The sequence below is a fragment of the Suillus subalutaceus genome (assembly GCF_016647625.1).
Source record: "Suillus subalutaceus strain FC151 chromosome Unknown DFJ58scaffold_20, whole genome shotgun sequence".
In the NCBI taxonomy this organism is placed as follows: domain Eukaryota; kingdom Fungi; phylum Basidiomycota; class Agaricomycetes; order Boletales; family Suillaceae; genus Suillus; species Suillus subalutaceus.
Window position 1 is genome coordinate 164,733 of NW_024540269.1, and position 17,451 is coordinate 182,183.

Here is a 17,451-nt window from a genome sequence, read left to right on the forward strand (position 1 = left end):
TCGTGTGTGCAATGAGCATTTGGACGCTCAAACGGATAAAACAAATAGGTAGCGGCCCGGGGCCCTGCATGACTGAGACAGAATCAGGAGGTCATAACAACACAGCATGACGTGGAGGACGCAATAGCGTTCAATGCCGGCAGTATTTCGTGCTTGATACTACATGTAGATAGCAAGGCAATCGCTGCACCCAAACCCACTTACCTCCCATTCCAACATCAATTTGTGATGGCTCAAGCTAACAAGTGAGCGGCATGTCTCGTTTGAAGGTCTTTCATGGTTTAAGGTAAACTTTTGGTCGAAGACCCCAGGAATTCGAGACGCTGCAGTTGCACGCTGGTCAGATTCCCGATCCTACCACCAATGCTCGCGCAGTTCCTATTTATGCCTCCACGAGCTTCGTCTTTAAAGACTTTAAAGTTCGTCACTTTGTACAAAGATTTGATTTAGGGGCTTATCATAACTTCAGCATGGCGCAGACCTTTGCAGCCTGAAGTCAGTTTCATTGAGGATGACAAGTGAATTGAAATTAATGGGCATCATGCAGGGCTGCTGGACACATTTATTCTCGTATTGGGAACCCCACCGTCGTACGTGATTCTTTCATCGCTCTACAGCCAAATACTTCCTATCCATGTAGGATGTGTTCGAGAATCGAATGGCTGCCCTTGAAGGTGGCGCTGCGGCTGTCGCAACGTCCTCCGGTCAATCTGCACAATTCCTTGCAATTGCCACGATAGCCAGTGCAGGTGACAACATCGTTTCAACGTAAGGCCTAGTCTTTCAGGTACAGAACCCAGATTAATGTCTTGGCAACAGATCATATCTCTATGGAGGGGTAAGTGTATCATTTTGGGAATGCACGGGTCGTTTTAACTGACGAGGTCGCCTGAAGACATACAACCAGTTCAAAGGTTCGTTTTTCAACGTCTTACAAGTATCATGACCCATGCGGTGTGCAGTAACCTTCAAAAAGTTTGGTATCGGCGTGAAGTTCGTGAATGGCGATGATCCGGCGCTTTTCGCAGCAGCAATCGATGAGAACACGAAGGCAATCTACGTCGAAAGCATTGGTAACCCGAAGTACAACGTTGCGCCAATTCCTGAGCTGGCGAAAGTGCGCATACTAATTACTGCCAATGGACCGCTACTCATGTAAACTCGACAGGTTGCACATGATCATGGCATCCCTTTAATCGTGGACAACACTTTTGGAATGGGAGGATACCTCGTCAGACCCATCGATTTGGGCGCAGACATTGTTTGTGAGCACATCCGTCACGCAGGTGATCCGCAACCAATCTGTATGGTCATCAGTGCACAGCGCAACCAAGTGGATTGGAGGTCATGGAACGACGATCGCAGGTGTTGTCATCGACTCGGGTGCTTTTACTTCTCAACCCCTTTCCATCTGCATATCTCATTTTTTCTGTCAGGAAAATTCGACTGGACACGCTCCGGCAAGTTCCCGTCGTTCACTTCCCCCTCCGAGGCATATCATGGCATTGTCTTTAGCGAAACATTTGGTGCTGTCGCTTTCGCTATCAAGCTTCGCGTTGAGCTCCTCCGTGATTTGGGTCCAGCCTTGAATCCATTCGCTGCGTTCTTGCTCATTCAAGGTATTGAGACGCTTAGCTTGAGGGCTCAGAGGCACTCCGAAAATACTTTGGCGCTTGCTCAGTAAGTTGTTATGCACTGATCCATGGGAAAAATAAATATTGTTCTTAGGTGGCTGTCAACACATGAGAAGGTCGCATGGGTCTCCTACCTTGGCCTAGAGAGTCACCCCTATCACCAGAGGGCGAAGAAGCTTCTCCGCCCAAACGCCTTCGGTGGTGTCCTCAGCTTCGGCGTCAAGGGCGATGTCAGTGCGGCAAGCACGGTTGTCGACAGCCTGAAACTGGCTAGTCATCTTGCAAACGTTGGTGATGCTAAGACCCTTGTCATCCACCCTGCGACGACGACGCACTCACAGCTCAGTGATGAGGAGCAGCTGTCTACGGGGGTAACGCATGATCTGATCCGGGTTCGTGATGTTTCTGATGGAGATGTTTTCTGACTGATTGTTTGATCAGGTGTCCGTGGGGATTGAACACATCAATGACATCATCGCGGACTTTGAGCAGGCTTTGAACACATCGATGATAGCATCGCGGACTTTGAGCAGGCTTTGAGGCATGCACCTTGATTTTCACGGAGGAAATGGATATGTACATTGGTACTATTTCCTCCGTAGTAGCAAATGGACCTATGTAATTGGATACGGTCGCCAAAAGTTAAATGCATTGATTTTCTGAATTGCCCACTCAAGGATTGTCCTGATCACTGATGAGTTCGCCGTCTGCCAAATTAATGGGAAGAGATGGTGATAAGCGCTAAAAAAAATGCTATTCTTGCCATCTTTATGAGCTTTCCTTTGTGCAGCTCTGCAAGCGGAGCTCACGCGAGTTGAATTTTGTGGAATTATCAGGTCTGCTTGAGTGCTGATCGATTATCAGTACTGTTCGGGTAAATGCCGTGTCACACGTATGTCGTAAATTATGTTGGTGACTGGTGAGGTCCCCAAGTGACTGAAGCCTTGAAGTGGTATACTAGGAGATGACGGCCTTTGCCACAACCAGTATCGCTGCCACTCTGCGACCCACTTATTACATCCCTAAGCTTGAAAGCGACCCACTTACCATCTCTAGGCTTGCGTTGAACACAACACTCCATAACGACTTCATAACACGGGGACCGTTTTCATGGCTGATTTTTAATTTGGTGACCGACCAATCGGATAGTGATACTACGGTGCGCCACCATCACAAATCCAAGCACTTCATCATAAACTCACTATTTCTGTCACTGCGTAAATACAGACGCCGTGCCAGGCGTGCATTCAAATGTAGCACTCGTACGTTCGCACATCAGCGCGATGTGCATAATATTTGTTGTGTCTCTGTTCGGTGCGTCACTGGTATTCTCATGAGTAGCATTCTCCGAGTCTCGCGATACTAGTGACTGTTTATTAGCATCATCATTTCCTTTGCTCTCGAAGCGCCTCACGTTTCTTCAAATACCTCACATCGTTTGTTTATTAGGGAACAGGTGAGCGGTCACTCAATTTGGAATCTCAGCTTCTGACATTTCGAACATTATCAGGTGTTATCCTGTCCACAGCGTTCGTTCATCTCCTCTAAGAATCCTTCGAGGCTCTGAGGAACCTAATTCTACTGTAAACAACATGGTATGACAACATTGACACATGACTGGGTTACATGGTATGTGTGCGACATTCAAGTTGAATCCATGCCTTTGCTTCCTGTGGAGCAACAGAGAAACTGATCACGACAGGCAAATGCATGCCCGCAAATGAAGGATTCAGATTCACATTACCTTGAGGAACCTGGTCGGATGGTAGCATCGACGGTACAACGAGCCAGCCTCTCCAACACCTCTGTCATCATCGATCGTTTTTTCGGGTCTTCGTCCATAAGTTGCCACGAAATTTCGAGGAGGGTATCGCGATCCGTGGATGGGCGACACTTGTCGCACAGGGCCTCTAATGTCTTTCCACAGGACCACAAGTCCGCACGGATCGCACTGTAGAAGCCATTACCAGCGGCTACCTCGGGGGCGATATATTCGGGAGTGCCCACGACGCCACGGAACCTATGTTCGACACCCTTGACTCGCAAGGACCTGTTGAAGTCGATGACAGTCAGACGGCCGCCGTTGACGGGGATCAAGATGTTATTCGGCTTCAGATCCATGTGCGCCACGCCGTGTTGGTGCATGAAGTCGACCGCTTCGAACAGCTGTTTAGCGACAGACCACGGGTGTGCACTGGGTTTTGTTAGCGACGTGAGCCAGCCGCCAGCCACCGGCATCGATATGACGTTGCCGCCGCGCACAGGCCAGATTCGTACTCCAGAGATGGTATGATTTGCAGGGGAATCGATTCCTGTGAGGTATTGCAAGATTTCAATTTCCTTCCCCCCTTCTTTCACGAACTTCAGGTATCCCTTCTCGGACTCGTGAGTACTAGTAGTGTTCGACACGCAAGCTATCAGTGGATACTACAAGTAGTTTCTAACGCATCAGTATCACATTCCCAGACATTATGATGACACGTACCCCAGCAGGGATTAAGTTGATCTTGTAATTCATCTTCTTCAGAATAGCTTGGATACCATCCGTACCAAAGACGCCGAGATCATCTTGAGGCTCCTCGTCAGCATCACCCTCAACTACTGAGGCCAATGTCGAGCCGCCCGTCCTGTCCTGCTTAGCCTTAGATGTGAGTGAGATAATCTTGGAAGCATTCTGGTCGACTTTAACAAGGCTATCCTGTTTGCGTTTGTCAAGATGCTTGGCCAAGTCCTCAAGCATCGCGACGAGGTTGTACATCTCACGAAGAAATGTGACCGCACCATCTGCAGTGGTAAGGTCAAAATCTTTCTTGGCAATAAATACCTGGCGGTCCTGACCGTTCCATGAGCAAAAAAACGGGACGACAAAACAACATGACACACCTTTTGGCCCTCTTCTCCCTCTTCCGTCGGTGTAGTATGGGTGACCACATATCTTTCCGCAGTCAAATTTGCACAGAGGTAAATCGCGACAACGAAAAACGGTTTCGTTGCACTGTCCATCAGAAACTGCCCTACCCGCGCGACATTAATGGCTTGAAGCAACATACGGTATCGATCTTCCTCTTTTTTCTGTAAAATCACTTCGCAGATGAGGAACGGGAAATAAAACAAGGGTGATGAAACCATGAAATCGCTCCTCGGGTGAAACTGGCACCAAACGTTGGGGTGATCGTGAGTATCGATGAATATAGGAAAGTTCCAGGGCGTCTCCCTGAAACAATTTCATTAAAATCAGTTGAACTGACATGAGGTGAACCCACTTACTGCTTCAATTCAAAATGTTCACTGCGACGGGAAAAGAAAGGCGGGACTATAAAATATACAATGAAGTTGCTGGTCTTAAGGGCGGAGGATGAGTCGGCGCTAATGTGTTTCGAGTCCTCGTCAAAGCACCGAAGGACATTGAAAAAGGCTACGAATTCCCGGTCGGTCACAGTGCCCGATTGGTTCGGAGTCCACTCAAAGATGTTGTGAAAATGTTCAGTGTATTGGCAAGCATTCCGATAATCCCTGTTCTCTGGGGCGCTCGGGATCTTGGGAAGAATTAGCGACGGGTTGTAGATGTGGCAAAAGAAGTGCTCACGTTGTAGGTACGGCGCCGTGTCAATGATGCCTCTATTTCAGAGAGTTTGACTAGACGTTCGTCGTTGGGAAGGTACAACCTGCCACCTGCCATGTTTTGGGTGACATCCTCCATCGTCCATCTTTGCAGCCTGTATACCCTGATCTGCAGGCGACTGAATATCTCTTGATGATCTTTATTGAGAATTGCGATAGCGCCCTCCGTTGCACCTGAGGGAATGGGTGAGCTAATCGATGATCAACAGATATGCTGACGTAACTCGCCCTCCTTAGGCTTGATCACGATGTAGACATAACTATCTGATAGGGATTGTGCCAGAGTCCGCAAGGACTGCACAGGGTGCACCTTTTGCCAATTGCTCTCATCCAGGCACTCTAGAATGATGTCAGCAGGGGTTCGGTCATCAGGAAGGTGCACGGGATTTTTGAGCTGGTAGTAGTCGCATTGATCAAATGAGATTCTACCCAAAATACGACGTGCATCAGCCGATTCGGATTTGAGGTACGCGAAGGTATCCTGGATCCGAGCGTTATCGGAAGTTGTAACATGGTACAACTCGGTGTCGAGGACGACGAGGAATGTGCGGACCATCGCCAGACTCAACTGTGGGAGACGCGATAAGTCAATTAGATGTAGAGATATCAATATGCGAGCACGAACTTGTTTAGATTCGCGACAGGTAAGGAACGATGACTGCGTAGCTGCAGAGCGAGACAAAGGAGATCAAAGGGCAGTTCAACTATAGGTGTGGCGCGCATAGGACCTAGCTGAGCCACACAATCTTTGGTAAGCGACCACCCAAAAAAGGAAGCCGAAGATGCGTTTAACTTGCTCTCGCTCGAAGATACTAAGGGGATTTTACTGGTCTCATTGTGTGCGTCACCCTCTTTTCGCGTCCTCTCTGTAACAAATATAATCCGTTCTATAGACTCACCTCGCTTTTGACCATATTCTTGATTGAATGTGTGTCTTCTGTGTCGCCACAAGAATGAGCCCTCACTGATCGGCCGTCAGATGCATCCACCTCATAATTAGACTGGTTCCAGTCATGCAGTTCACTGATTCTATCTCCAGAATTGACTATCCCGATAACTGCGTCGACACCTATCTCCACGGCACTTACCCGTCGCGTTGATACGCCTAAGCCAATAGAAAGCTGAGCTTCCCGATCTGAGCGCACGCATCTCGTACCTTCTCATTCCTCACAAAGCCCTCGACGTACCCGATCGTTCTCGTATGGGTCTACAAGTCAGCCACATAGGTACGATTCCTAATTCTTCGAAGGACATCATAGACACGAATCTAGGTGCTCCCATGATACGCACCATGAACGCGGATTCAAGTTGTCGTCATCATATAGCCCAGAAGAATTCGAACAGGGTATCGTGACTGGCATTGTAAACGTGCACTGGCATGACCGGGAGTTGCATGATGAGTTTGGGCATTCACACACGCTCCATTCCGAAATAGAAAAAGTTCAAGTTGGACAGAAGAGGCAGATTGTTGGCATTCTCGTGAGCATTACGTTTGCTCAAAACCCTCGTGGATTAATTCACTTTCCAGGTGTTGCAATTAGGCATTATGATACATTCCGTTATTATAGGTCTAACATTAGCCATCACTCAGGGCTCCGAGTTCAGCGCGTAGTTCTGTTTACTTGACTTCATTTATATCGAGCACAAATTCTATTACAGCGTCACTCCTCGTGGCAATTATTTTTCACCAGCTTTTTGAGGGGTTATCGCTCGGCATTCGGATAGCATCTCTTCCTTCGTCGGACAATGGAAGCATCAAATATATGGCCATTTTACGGTCTACTCTTATCATGCTTTTTGCAGTTACTAACCCTGCAGGCATCGTAATTGGTCTCCTGGCATTCAAGCGGGGTCACGACGTCGGTACGCATCACTGCAATATTTTAGATCCTTCATTACCTGTTCTGACGCGGCCTTACCTCCTGACAGTGGAAATGCTCCTCATTCAAGGAATCATGTCTGCAATTTCCGCAGGGATGTTGATGTATGCCGCGTGTGTTGAGATGCTTGCAGGGGACTTCGTAATGGACCTGAATTTGTGGCGTAGCGAGCTTCGGAAGCAGGCGCTTGCGTTGGTGAGCTTGGGCGCGGGAGTGGTCGCTATGGCACTCGTGGGGATGTGATGGACAGGCAAATGTAATTGACCACAGTCGAAAACATCTTGGTCGGTAACCTCCTGTTACCCCCTCCATCGCTACTTTGACGTCTTGGATCACTTGGCTGTAGTTATTGTTGGCATGATTGAACACTGACATAGACTGTCTGAACTTAGTTTCTTGGGGAAATTTGCTTGAATGTGATCGGACAAACTTCGGTGCTTGCCGTTCACTAGTGTAGCTGAGACCTATAGCAATTGCGCCGTGGAGAAATCATGCTCTCCTTCCACAAGATGCGTGGCATCCTAACGCACGTTGATGTCGTGGCTCACCTTTACTCACAAGCTCCGACCCAGAGTACCGTTCCAGTTGGAATGGTGCCTCATTTACAAAAGGATGTCCAGAAAATAAGTATCGTGGATCATTGCTTGGTAGGTCTGTATCATACGTATAGAAGACTGTTAAATCCTCCTGTCTGTAAGAATCGGTGGCTCACCACTCAGACATAACCTTTCACTTGCATTGACTTTCTCCTTGGCACCAGACGTTGCTAGGAAAGGAAATCACATTGATCAGACGCCTATTGATATGCGTGACAGCGTGGGGTTCTGCTTCTGCTTCTACACCCACTTCGAATCCACCTGCTCTGAAAGACTGCATGCCTACCTGGACAATCATCTCACCGTGCGAGAAAGACTATGATCATCCAATGCGCATGAACATATTTCGGGTCATGAAAACGGTCTACCGTATATTGGACCCACCAAATGAGCCGTCGGCAGTTGACGAAGGAAAACACATCGCAACCCTCGGATACACAGTGTCACAAGAAATGCCAGGACCTCCTGACCTATCAAGTCTTGTCATCCATTTCCGTCTCTCTACAAAGATTGTTACGCACTTTGTTGTCGCGTTCTGTGACCTGCAGATCGTAGACACGGTACAAAACATGTGCATCCCCGTCCCATGCGAACTTACGTCGGTCATGGCAGACATCTATGAGTTCGTAGTCGCGAGGTCGGCCTCCTGTCGTGGGTTGAACTCAGTGGAGGAGTGTGACCTTGCACGCAGGATATGGAAACAGCTGCAAGCGGAGGTAAGACTTAGTCATACCCATCCATTGTCATAGTGCGAATTAACTGCTGTAGAAGTACCATAAACGCCTTTTACAGCAAGAAGTTGTTAGTGACATAGACATCACCTGTTTACGACCAGGTTCTCCGCGGTGTTCTATATGCGACTCCAATCTTATCCACTGCAACAGCTGTCAGGTTGCATCGTGCGAGTCGGATGATTGCCCGGGGTCTTCTGAACCCCCGCTCGCGCAGTGCGGCAGACATCAGAAGGAGGTGTTGTGTTTCCCATGCCTTGAAGAGCAGGGGTACGAGGCGGAGCTAGAAAGGTGTCCTGGGTGTAAATCGTGGTGTTGCACGAGGGATATGTCATCGTGTAGCGGTCATCCCATCGGCATTCAGCTTATTCCTAACTCACCCGGCAGCAAGTCCGTACTTCCTGACCTGATCGTCGCATATGCCCAATCTGCACGTGATCACCCTCCGAAGCGCGGTTCCTGTATGGAATGCGAGCTGCCCGGGTGGCGGAGCTGTAACAGTACGCTATGTTGGTCTCAAACGATCTGCCCAGAGTGCGCAAGCGTTGGTGCGACGTGTCTGTGTCAGGAAGTATGGGCATGCGACCTCTGCGCAGAGCATATTCCAGGGGTCTTCATTCGTTGTCCGCGCTGCAACCGGCCGTTCTGCTGCTCTTGCTCTTATATCGATGAATGTCCAAGAGTGCCACCGCACGAACCTCTGCTATGACTGCGCCGAAGAAGAGTCAGATGTGGACGACGGGGTGATGGTGGAATTTCCTAGATTTGTCGCGTCATGCGGAAGTTGTCAAGCGAAGGTATGCGATCGCTGCGTGTTGTCGCATCCGGCCTTTTCGTGTGCGGGGTGCTCGCAGCGGCTTTGCCCGTCGTGCCGCAAGTCGTTGTGTGATGACTGTAAACAGTGGCTTGCGAGTGACGATGAATATAGTGGAACTAGCGGGGACACTGGTGCTTACCTTAACGTTTAAGTACCCCTGTAAACATCACGTTTTGCTTTCATGCGAAGATTTGTACGATAGAAGAGTAATCGAACAGGAAGTATTTGATAACTGAGTGATTTCTGAGCACGTGACCTAGACACGTTGCGACGTGGCAAACAAGCTGCCATTCACATGATGCTTTGTCACCTGTCCATGTCACCCGCCACCGACCTTTAGGATTTCGACAAACCCAGGAGTATTACGACCGACGACATCATCCTCATGCCAGCGTCTTTGATAGAGCGGCCAAGATGGATTGCAGAGATAACCGTCTCAGCCATGCTGGCCACGGCTAGAATGGTCGCATTTGAGGTCCCGCAGGCGCTCTTCAAACTTCTGGGAAAGATTTCCTTGTATTCTTTTGTCCTGACTTTCCACCTGGCCTTCGTGATCTACCACAATACCAAACCATCGAGTGATGACGCAAGAGGGTCTCCTAAGCCTGAGGAGCCGGGAGTGTCAACTCGCGATTATCGTTTCTCGCCAATCAAGCTCTCGAGTGACGTTCTTGACGAACTCGTCTCTACACACAACGAAGGCGACACCCCCTTTGTCGCTAACATTCCCTGTTCACGTTTGAGAAGTTCGACTATTTCTTCCGAGATTGCGAGGCACTCTTCCAGCAACACCTCTGTAGCAACGCTTGTCGAAGTAAGTCTCATAGATATACGAGTATTTAACTGCGCTAAATCGAGCTTAACAGCAGACCGACCAATCGAAGGAAACCGCAGATGCCTACCCGACAACACCAGTCTCCACCAGACAGCATGGCACCATTTTTCCCGATAGTGAATGGGCCACCATGAATTCCGCGCAGATTCGCAGGATCCGTCGGGCCGTAAAGCGCGTTAAATACAAAGAAGAGCACGGGCCGCCCCATAGGGATGTCAGAAACAAGGCTACCAAGACATCAAAGAAAGACAAAGAAAATGTCATGGAAAACGACCGAGAACACGAACAAGAGCACGAGCCACCACCTAGGGATGTCAGAAGTAAGGCATCAAAGATTACCAAGACATCGACGAAAGACAAAGAACATGTCGTGGAAAATGACCGAGAACACGAACAGGAAATCAGCAAGGAAGACAAACAAGAAGACGATTTCAAGGAAAGCCAGACGAAAGACCACAAGGAAAGCGACCAGAAATCTGTCAAGGAGAAATACGACGAGGGTGTCAAGGAAGATGACACAGAAAACGACGACGACGAAGGCTTCGTGGAAGGTCTCACGGATGACGTCTTGGTGTACGACAAACAAGGCGTCGAGGAAGGTTTCATAACAAAAGATGACGAAGGCGTCAAGGAAGGTGCCACAGTAGGCAACAACGAACTCGCAGAGGACGACAATGGAGGCGTCGAGGAACAATTCGCGGGAGAGAACGAAGACGTGAAAGAAAGTGGCACAGAAGACGACAACGTCCGCTTGGAGGAAGATTTTATGGAAGACGACGAGAGCGGCGAAGAAGACTTCCCAAAGGTCGACAACGAAGGAGTCGAGGACAACGTTACGGTACACGACAGCGCGGTCGTTGAGGAAATTTTCACGGTCAACGACAACGAAGGCGTCGATGAAGGCGTCAGAGAATGTGACTACGAACGTGTCCAAGATGATGTTCCGAAAGAGCACAACGAGGTCGTCGTTAATGGAGATGACAACGAAGGCCACACGAAAACCGCAGCAGATGGCGCATGCAAATTCACACCTCCAACGCATCATCACCGCAATCTGCGTCAGCGGAACGGCGTCATCATGATTCCCTCGCTTATCAAGGGCTGGCCCCCGGTCTTGCTATCAGAACCCATCATGGATAGGTTGGACCCCATCGATTTCAAGATCATGCAGTTGGAATGCGAGTATCACCTGTCCTGCGACCGCTTCGTTTAACGCGACGGAAAGAGTTCCGACAGAGCACACGATCACATCGGCACCTCTCGAACTTGCTGGAGAAGATACAATCGAAGAAGTAGATCTGCCTTGATGCCCATTTATTTGCGAAATGTATTTCTTGACTGATGTTGATGTATTGTTAATATTTCCTTCCTTCTTCGATCGGGCCTGTACAGTATTCGCAGGGCTCCAAGATTGCACTTCTGTCAGTACATTTACCGAATATTGGGATATCTAAGAAGGGCTTCCTGCCTAACCTCTGAACGTTGCAGCTTGATAGAATCGTAGCAATCATAAGAAGTGAAAAGGTCTCGCGGTAGATGATCCGCACCAGGGGGCTCTACGATCATTCCCGAGTGGGCACTCCCCTTCCACAAACGACCCTGAGGAGCGCTTCTTTACCCTTCAAGAAATTCGGATACCGGTACCCAGCTAATGCAAGACCGTAATGGTTTAGTTGTTCTGTGAAACTTAGGAATACCTTAATCCTCGCGATCTTTCAGGCATGCCCAATTCTCGTCCCTCTGGAACCATACTAGTCCCTTGGGAAGGATGATGGTCTGTAGGGTTGGGCACGCTTTACTCCATGCTTCCGCGACGCTCTTTTCATCGTTGAAGGACGCAGGTATACCTGGAGCCATGAACGTGATGTATTTCAGAGCCTTGAACTGCGCGAGACTCGAGCCAATCTCGAGTAGAATTTCCTGTAAGCAATAAGCAAACGAAAGATAAAGCCATGCACGAGATGAAAAACTAACATGGGTGTAGTGCGTCATGAGAACTACGAGATGGAAAGCCTCAAGATGAGGTAGCCGCTCTGCGATGAGGGGAAGGAGTGCAACAGGGGGGTCGCTTTCGAAGCTCATGACAGTAAGCTTCTTTATCGCTCTAGCTGAGAGCAAAAGCGTGTCGAGGGACGTACAGACGTCCCCGGGGTAAAGCGACATGGAAACGCTCTCCACGGGTCTGCCTCTCAAGACCTCTCCGATTATGCTGGGGTAAGACAGAACGGTCCTAAAATGCTCCAGCTTTGGGAGCGCCTTAGGTTCCAGCGTAAAGTCGTACTCCTTATTGAACCCTCTCAGACAGAGCTCCGTTATCGTGGGCTGCATAGCCAGGAATTTCGCCAGCGAGCGGTCACACCGCATAGATGAGGTGAAGGTTGTGAGCGAGAAGGAACACCCCTGGAATATCCATGCGATATCAGCAGCATTGTCTGTCTGGGAGAAGTCGAGGATAAGCGTCGTAAGCGATTTGAGTTGCTGGAGCGCGCGATTCAAGAGGCGTAGGATATTGGCGGTGATGAGGTTGTTGGCAAAGTCGAGATCGATAGAACGGACGTGTCGGGAATAGGTGGCATTGGAAGCAAGGGTCTTTATAAGCTTCAAGGCCTTGACTGATGACGTTTCTGATATGTTACGGTAGACCGCACGATATGCAGTATTGTGGAATACGGAGCTGCTGCCAAGGACTGGGATGAGTTCACAACGTTCCAGGTGATTGAAGATCAGCTCAAGGATCTCGACAGGTAATGTGGAGGATCTCGAGTGGACACTGTCCATCATAATAATCAGGACAGTGCTCCGTTCCTTGTTTTCAAGTCCGTTTCCTGGCGGTTGGTTGATTGGTTGTCAATGAGGTCAGGAACACAGTAGTATTATTATAGTATCATGTCTACATTGGGTTTCCTCGACTCCACGAAACAAAGAGATCAATTAAGAACTATATATTGATTATTGCACGTCTAGGGGTATAGGATGAATAAAATCATGCAAATGCGTCCATCTTATTACCGTATCTAGATCCATGCACCAATTACTGGACTTTGACGGTCTTTGGGGCAGGCATGCTCCCCTCAGCAATAGCCTCTGCGCGTAGACCCTCGGCCTCAATCTCCGCAATGAGATTGCGTTCAGCCTCTTCACGCTCAGACTTGCTCTTGTTCTTCATCGCCGCCTTTTGGGCAGAGATGCGTGCGCGATACTCGCGGTATTTGTTGTCAGTGCCAAAAATGCGGTCGCACCACCGGAAAGAGGTGGAAAAGTTGTTCGTGAAGGCCATGTGGTGGAAATCATGGTGCTCGGCGCCCGACCAGAAGGGGATGATGTGCTGCAATGACCAGGGGAAGTCTAAGGAAGAACATATTAGCACTGATGATCAGCTACTACGAATAGTCACCAACCGTAACCACTGTGAGCATCAATAGCTTGGAAGAGACGAAGCGTAATCCAAATGTAGACCGTGAAAATGTGCAAGTTACGAGTGTACCAGCAGTACAAGACGGGTCCAGCAATGGTACCAGTGCCAAGAATGAAGACTTCAGCAGGATGGGCATATTCAGCAGCGAGACCGAAAGGTGCCGAATACTTGTGATGGATCTTGTGAATATGCCTGTACAATGCGCCGGTGTGAAGCGCTTGGTGGGCTGTAACGATATTGTCAGTAACAAGAGCAAGGACGTCTCAGGATTCACACACCAAAGTAGTGGAACATATCTTCAAAGACGAAGAAAATAGCAATTTGCGGGAGCATGGTCGTCCATGAAGGGAACGGAACCTGCCAGGTATTCATACCAAAGTTCTCTGCCATAGGGTGGAACAACCATATCTTACGAAAAATGATTTAGTTTCGAACGTCAGATGCAGAAACTATGCTCACGGCTGGAAGCTCAATGGTGAAATGCGAGAATAACACCATTTTCGTACACTCCCACTGCTCTTGGGCAGTGGGAATCTTGTTAGGCTGGAGTTTCCACTGGCGAAAATAAGGAATAGCGTCGATGATAATCCAAGGAATGGAACGTCCAAAGTATACAAACTGGAATCATTGAGCAGAAGTTCACGAACGCTGAATAATAAAAAAGATACCTCGTGAAGCAAGAAACTCATGAGGCCCGTTGCAATAATTGGGTTGTCAATCCAGATGTACCAAGCAGCCCACATCTGCTCAAGCCAACTGAGTTTCGAGAGGTCAATGTTTGCGTAGAGCTGCTCAGTAGTAGTCTGGGCCGCGTGCGCAGCGGCAGCGGCGACGGACGTCGCGTTGAAAGTCATGGTGGTGATCGAAAGCAAAAAGATACTCTCGAGCACTCGACCAGTTTTGAAGGAATTCCCAAAGAGAACCACACCACTTTTTGGCGCATTAATTTATGGCGTGAGCCGTCGGACACCAACTCAACCAATCACAACCGGCTTACCTAACCCGTATTCATTCCCGGAATAGGAGTGTCTCTCGCATGTCTGATGTCTTCCATCTCCCACTGTCTCTCCCAGTACTACCTATTATTGTCCACTGGAACTAATTACAAAGTGAGCTGGATCCCACATTAGGTCCGTTGGCTATGGGCCTTGGTATGTATGTAAAGAAGTATCAGAGTGGTAAGACGAAGAAGTAATGATAATAATTGATAGTCCACATCTAAGGGAGTCACGGTTCGATAGCGCGTCTGCCGGGAACATACAGCTCGGGCTCCCCCTGCGAATTTTGGCGCACTCTGTACGGGTCCCTCTCCAATCGATTCAGTCGAGGTAAATAAGGCCTTTGTACCACGGGTTCATGTTCTAGAGTAAGAGAATTCTCTACCTCATACTCATCTTCTGAATCATGGTCTTGATCGATTGTGTTGTCCTTGCTGTTCTCTGGAGGATAGAAGCATCGTGTGGGAAGTGAAAAACGTTCAACGTCTTTAAGCGGTGACGGAGGGGTTTCCTTGATTTTTTTCCGAGGTGAGTCCTGAGGGCTGTTGGTCTCCTCTTCTTCAATTTCAAGATGTCGTTTGCGGCTCTTATGCGCAGGTGACAAGTCAGTCCATTTCCTAAAAATGATACATTAGAAGAAACCCATTGGATCCAGGTGAGTTACGTACCGAAATGTGTTGTCCTCGCCACTGGAATACTCATCGTCTGTGACGTCCCCCCGACTGCCAGTTGGGGCTACTTGGCTGGTGCGAAATCCCTTGGGGAGAGGAACTAGGACTCTTATCTGCGGACGGAGGCTCAGAGCTTTCCCTAAACAACACACATCAGAATTTAACAATTGGCACGAGTTGAATCAAGTTACGTACCAAGAATTTGCTACGCCATCGCTGAAAGCCTCATGGAGGCACTGTTGAGGGCAGTCTGGGCTGTTTGGGCTGCAGCTCGCGGATGGAGACTCAGACCTCTCACTAGAAACTACAGGTTAGAAACGAACAATCGGTGCAATCTTAAGTGAGGTACGTACCGAGAACCATCGTGGTCGCTGCGGCCATATTCTTCATCTTCTGCGTCTTGCGGGCCCTCCCCAATCTCGCCGGCACCGCTCCCAAGATCCTCCTCTTCCGTATCTTGATGATCCACTTCGCCCTCGTCGCTACCGCTCGAATCCTCATAATCTGAACTTTGTAGTTCCTCCTCACATTGGTCGTCCAGGTTTTCATCGCGAGTCTTCAGCGAACGCTCGACTTTCCTGATCATCTTGCGCACAAAGTTCTTCCCAGCGACAGATCCCAGGCGGTTCAGGAAATCTTGCATTTTATCCCTCTCAGCCTTGAGTTCGATCTCTGCGAGAGTGACATCGGCCAGAGCTTCGGCAGCCTCAGTTCGTGCAAGCTCAAGTTCAGCGTCGACATGAGCGCGGTTCCGATGAACGTCAGCGACCATCTGAGCATACCACGTGGGGTCGTTGGCGAGAGGTGGTGGAGGAGGGTAGGTGAATGCCATGAGAGGCGGATCGAGGGAAGCAGTAGCATTTGGGACGCGTGCATTGCGAGGTTTGTCGCCTGGTGGCGAAGGGAATTGTTCGAAAGGGTACTCGGCCCGTGTATCATCCTCAGATTCACCAGAGTCGGGCATGTCCTCATGAACAGAAGGATCGACTTCCTTCTGCTTGCCTTTATCCTTCGGGTCTGAGGTAGCGGCAGGTGCGGCGGTTTGTGTCGGGTTCTGATGTTCAGTGTCGATCGACATTACAGCGATATTCTGTCTTTAGCTTTGTAGGCTAGTAATCGAGTACAGGAGAAGGTATAGATTCAAAGTCAAGAAGCACTGGATCGTAAAAATACCTATGACACGAGTGTCCACAGCATCTTAAAGCCACTTGTGGTGGGCCAAAACATCGGGTTATTGTCTAGTCCATGTCCATGGCCTGCCGTCCACGGAAACCCCTAGGATCCCCAATAAGTCTTGATCCTTATGGACTGTTGTGGGACTTACCTTTTGGGGATGCGGTGAAACATATCCGACTTGCAGGTTCCATTCAACCCTATTGTGGGCTTCATTTGGTTATCTATTGTACTTCGTGGGTCAAAGCTACGGGTCAATAACTGACGAAGTCCGGGATAGTGCGTACCTTAGTGGTTGTTTAATTGGTTCCTGGATGGTTGCGCAGCTAGTCACAGGTGAAATAACATGAAAACTGATCATAGTTCTCTCACAGTTCGGATGCAGCCCTTAACAGAATAAAGCAAGACTCGGAGTTCGGGAACGTGGAGCCAACATCAAAGCAACGAGGTCAGAAGATGTGAGTACTTATGATCAAGATCATCAAATATTATACACAGGCTCGGCCATCCTGGTTGACATTTTGTTGGGGCAGCGTAACAATGCGATACCAGTATGATGGCGGGTACTGTCGGACTCTGGACTCTGTATGTTAACTGCAAGGCCCGGGGGGTTGTCAGCGCAAAGTAGATGTTCAACTGTGACAGAGAAGTTCCTTCCATGACATTAATTAGCGGCTGGAGTCATCATGATCAAGCATTTGCCTGTAAGTTATAACTGCCTGCAGCGCTGTGACAACCTCAGTCGTCGTACAAAGTTGCACTCACACATTTCACACCGCAGATTTTTATCGTTGAACCATTGAATTAACATGCAGCCATGGTTGGTGATAGGCATACTTGCTAGTGACTGGTGCAAGCGGGTGTGGCGGCGCTGAGCACACCCGGTGATTAAACAACAGCAAATATGCAACTTGTTCAGAGATAACGACAAGTATAACTAAGAATAGCAAGCAAACTGTCCGTCAATAGGAAATATTCTTTGAGACTCCAAGTGTCCGAAGTTAAAGCCATATACAAGAATGAAGTCGCAAAATGAAGTACCTAGAATTCAGACGTGGAAGATAACATGAGAGCCCTTCG

The 17,451-nt window shown here is 48.9% G+C and overlaps 8 protein-coding genes across 8 annotated transcripts; 3 read left to right on the top strand and 5 right to left on the bottom strand.

Moving 5' to 3' along the window:
- Nucleotides 1-200: 200 nt before the first annotated feature.
- Nucleotides 201-2,174, top strand: DFJ58DRAFT_699349 (Cys/Met metabolism PLP-dependent enzyme-domain-containing protein; the record flags this gene model as incomplete). The annotated part of the gene is made up of 13 exons (XM_041383548.1): nt 201-245; nt 305-419; nt 470-495; nt 548-590; nt 641-768; nt 820-838; nt 896-914; nt 963-1,117; nt 1,169-1,265; nt 1,318-1,383; nt 1,437-1,680; nt 1,729-2,026; nt 2,076-2,174. Exons 1-13 carry the CDS (start codon nt 229-231, stop codon nt 2,172-2,174), a joined length of 1,326 nt encoding a protein of 441 aa, XP_041247289.1. The 5' UTR covers nt 201-228.
- A 1,130-nt stretch (nt 2,175-3,304) lies between these two features.
- On the bottom strand, nt 3,305-5,151 carry DFJ58DRAFT_185876 (kinase-like domain-containing protein). Its single transcript, XM_041379099.1, has 4 exons — nt 4,898-5,151; nt 4,518-4,848; nt 4,120-4,467; nt 3,305-4,061 (listed from the first exon to the last, which is right to left on the bottom strand). Exons 2-4 carry the CDS (start codon nt 4,761-4,763, stop codon nt 3,375-3,377), a joined length of 1,281 nt encoding a protein of 426 aa, XP_041247290.1. The 5' UTR covers nt 4,764-4,848; nt 4,898-5,151; the 3' UTR covers nt 3,305-3,374.
- A 1,499-nt stretch (nt 5,152-6,650) lies between these two features.
- Nucleotides 6,651-7,694, top strand: DFJ58DRAFT_185928 (Zinc/iron permease). The gene is made up of 4 exons (XM_041379100.1): nt 6,651-6,734; nt 6,784-6,859; nt 6,915-7,118; nt 7,185-7,694. The coding sequence occupies exons 2-4, from the start codon at nt 6,802-6,804 to the stop codon at nt 7,376-7,378; spliced, it is 456 nt and encodes a 151-aa protein (XP_041247291.1). The 5' UTR covers nt 6,651-6,734; nt 6,784-6,801; the 3' UTR covers nt 7,379-7,694.
- On the top strand, nt 7,695-9,261 carry DFJ58DRAFT_185960 (uncharacterized protein). Its single transcript, XM_041379101.1, has 2 exons — nt 7,695-8,447; nt 8,500-9,261. Exons 1-2 carry the CDS (start codon nt 8,010-8,012, stop codon nt 9,169-9,171), a joined length of 1,110 nt encoding a protein of 369 aa, XP_041247292.1. The 5' UTR covers nt 7,695-8,009; the 3' UTR covers nt 9,172-9,261.
- Nucleotides 9,262-10,307: 1,046 nt separating this feature from the next.
- On the bottom strand, nt 10,308-11,596 carry DFJ58DRAFT_185967 (uncharacterized protein). The gene is made up of 2 exons (XM_041379103.1): nt 11,588-11,596; nt 10,308-11,533 (listed from the first exon to the last, which is right to left on the bottom strand). Exon 2 carries the CDS (start codon nt 11,157-11,159, stop codon nt 10,443-10,445), a length of 717 nt encoding a protein of 238 aa, XP_041247293.1. The 5' UTR covers nt 11,160-11,533; nt 11,588-11,596; the 3' UTR covers nt 10,308-10,442.
- DFJ58DRAFT_185966 (uncharacterized protein) lies at nt 11,597-13,035 on the bottom strand. Its single transcript, XM_041379102.1, has 2 exons — nt 12,089-13,035; nt 11,597-12,034 (listed from the first exon to the last, which is right to left on the bottom strand). The coding sequence occupies exons 1-2, from the start codon at nt 12,893-12,895 to the stop codon at nt 11,813-11,815; spliced, it is 1,029 nt and encodes a 342-aa protein (XP_041247294.1). The 5' UTR covers nt 12,896-13,035; the 3' UTR covers nt 11,597-11,812.
- On the bottom strand, nt 12,966-14,432 carry DFJ58DRAFT_771810 (uncharacterized protein). The gene is made up of 5 exons (XM_041389174.1): nt 14,198-14,432; nt 13,989-14,147; nt 13,808-13,937; nt 13,513-13,755; nt 12,966-13,459 (listed from the first exon to the last, which is right to left on the bottom strand). The coding sequence occupies exons 1-5, from the start codon at nt 14,381-14,383 to the stop codon at nt 13,146-13,148; spliced, it is 1,032 nt and encodes a 343-aa protein (XP_041247295.1). The 5' UTR covers nt 14,384-14,432; the 3' UTR covers nt 12,966-13,145.
- Nucleotides 14,433-14,756: 324 nt separating this feature from the next.
- DFJ58DRAFT_838716 (uncharacterized protein) lies at nt 14,757-16,276 on the bottom strand (the record flags this gene model as incomplete). Its single annotated transcript, XM_041392476.1, has 4 exons — nt 14,757-15,144; nt 15,196-15,311; nt 15,390-15,495; nt 15,552-16,276. The coding sequence occupies 4 exons, from the start codon at nt 16,274-16,276 to the stop codon at nt 14,757-14,759; spliced, it is 1,335 nt and encodes a 444-aa protein (XP_041247296.1).
- Between the last annotated feature and the right edge of the window lie 1,175 nt (nt 16,277-17,451).

Coding starts and splice junctions, on each gene's coding strand:
- DFJ58DRAFT_185876 (XM_041379099.1), bottom strand. CDS start 4,763: ATGGTTTCATCACCCTTGTTTTATTTCCCGTTCCTCATCTGCGAAGTG. Junction 4,468..4,517: donor AGGGAGAAGAGGGCCAAAAG/GTGTGTCATGTT, acceptor TGGAACGGTCAG/GACCGCCAGGTATTTATTGC. Junction 4,062..4,119: donor TCAACTTAATCCCTGCTGGG/GTACGTGTCATC, acceptor AACTACTTGTAG/TATCCACTGATAGCTTGCGT.
- DFJ58DRAFT_185928 (XM_041379100.1), top strand. CDS start 6,802: ATGATACATTCCGTTATTATAGGTCTAACATTAGCCATCACTCAGGGC. Junction 6,860..6,914: donor CACTCAGGGCTCCGAGTTCA/GCGCGTAGTTCT, acceptor ATTCTATTACAG/CGTCACTCCTCGTGGCAATT. Junction 7,119..7,184: donor CAAGCGGGGTCACGACGTCG/GTACGCATCACT, acceptor ACCTCCTGACAG/TGGAAATGCTCCTCATTCAA.
- DFJ58DRAFT_185960 (XM_041379101.1), top strand. CDS start 8,010: ATGCCTACCTGGACAATCATCTCACCGTGCGAGAAAGACTATGATCAT. Junction 8,448..8,499: donor GGAAACAGCTGCAAGCGGAG/GTAAGACTTAGT, acceptor TAACTGCTGTAG/AAGTACCATAAACGCCTTTT.
- DFJ58DRAFT_185967 (XM_041379103.1), bottom strand. CDS start 11,159: ATGATGCGTTGGAGGTGTGAATTTGCATGCGCCATCTGCTGCGGTTTT.
- DFJ58DRAFT_185966 (XM_041379102.1), bottom strand. CDS start 12,895: ATGATGGACAGTGTCCACTCGAGATCCTCCACATTACCTGTCGAGATC. Junction 12,035..12,088: donor TCATGACGCACTACACCCAT/GTTAGTTTTTCA, acceptor TATTGCTTACAG/GAAATTCTACTCGAGATTGG.
- DFJ58DRAFT_771810 (XM_041389174.1), bottom strand. CDS start 14,383: ATGACTTTCAACGCGACGTCCGTCGCCGCTGCCGCTGCGCACGCGGCC. Junction 14,148..14,197: donor TGAGTTTCTTGCTTCACGAG/GTATCTTTTTTA, acceptor CAATGATTCCAG/TTTGTATACTTTGGACGTTC. Junction 13,460..13,512: donor TGATGCTCACAGTGGTTACG/GTTGGTGACTAT, acceptor GTTCTTCCTTAG/ACTTCCCCTGGTCATTGCAG.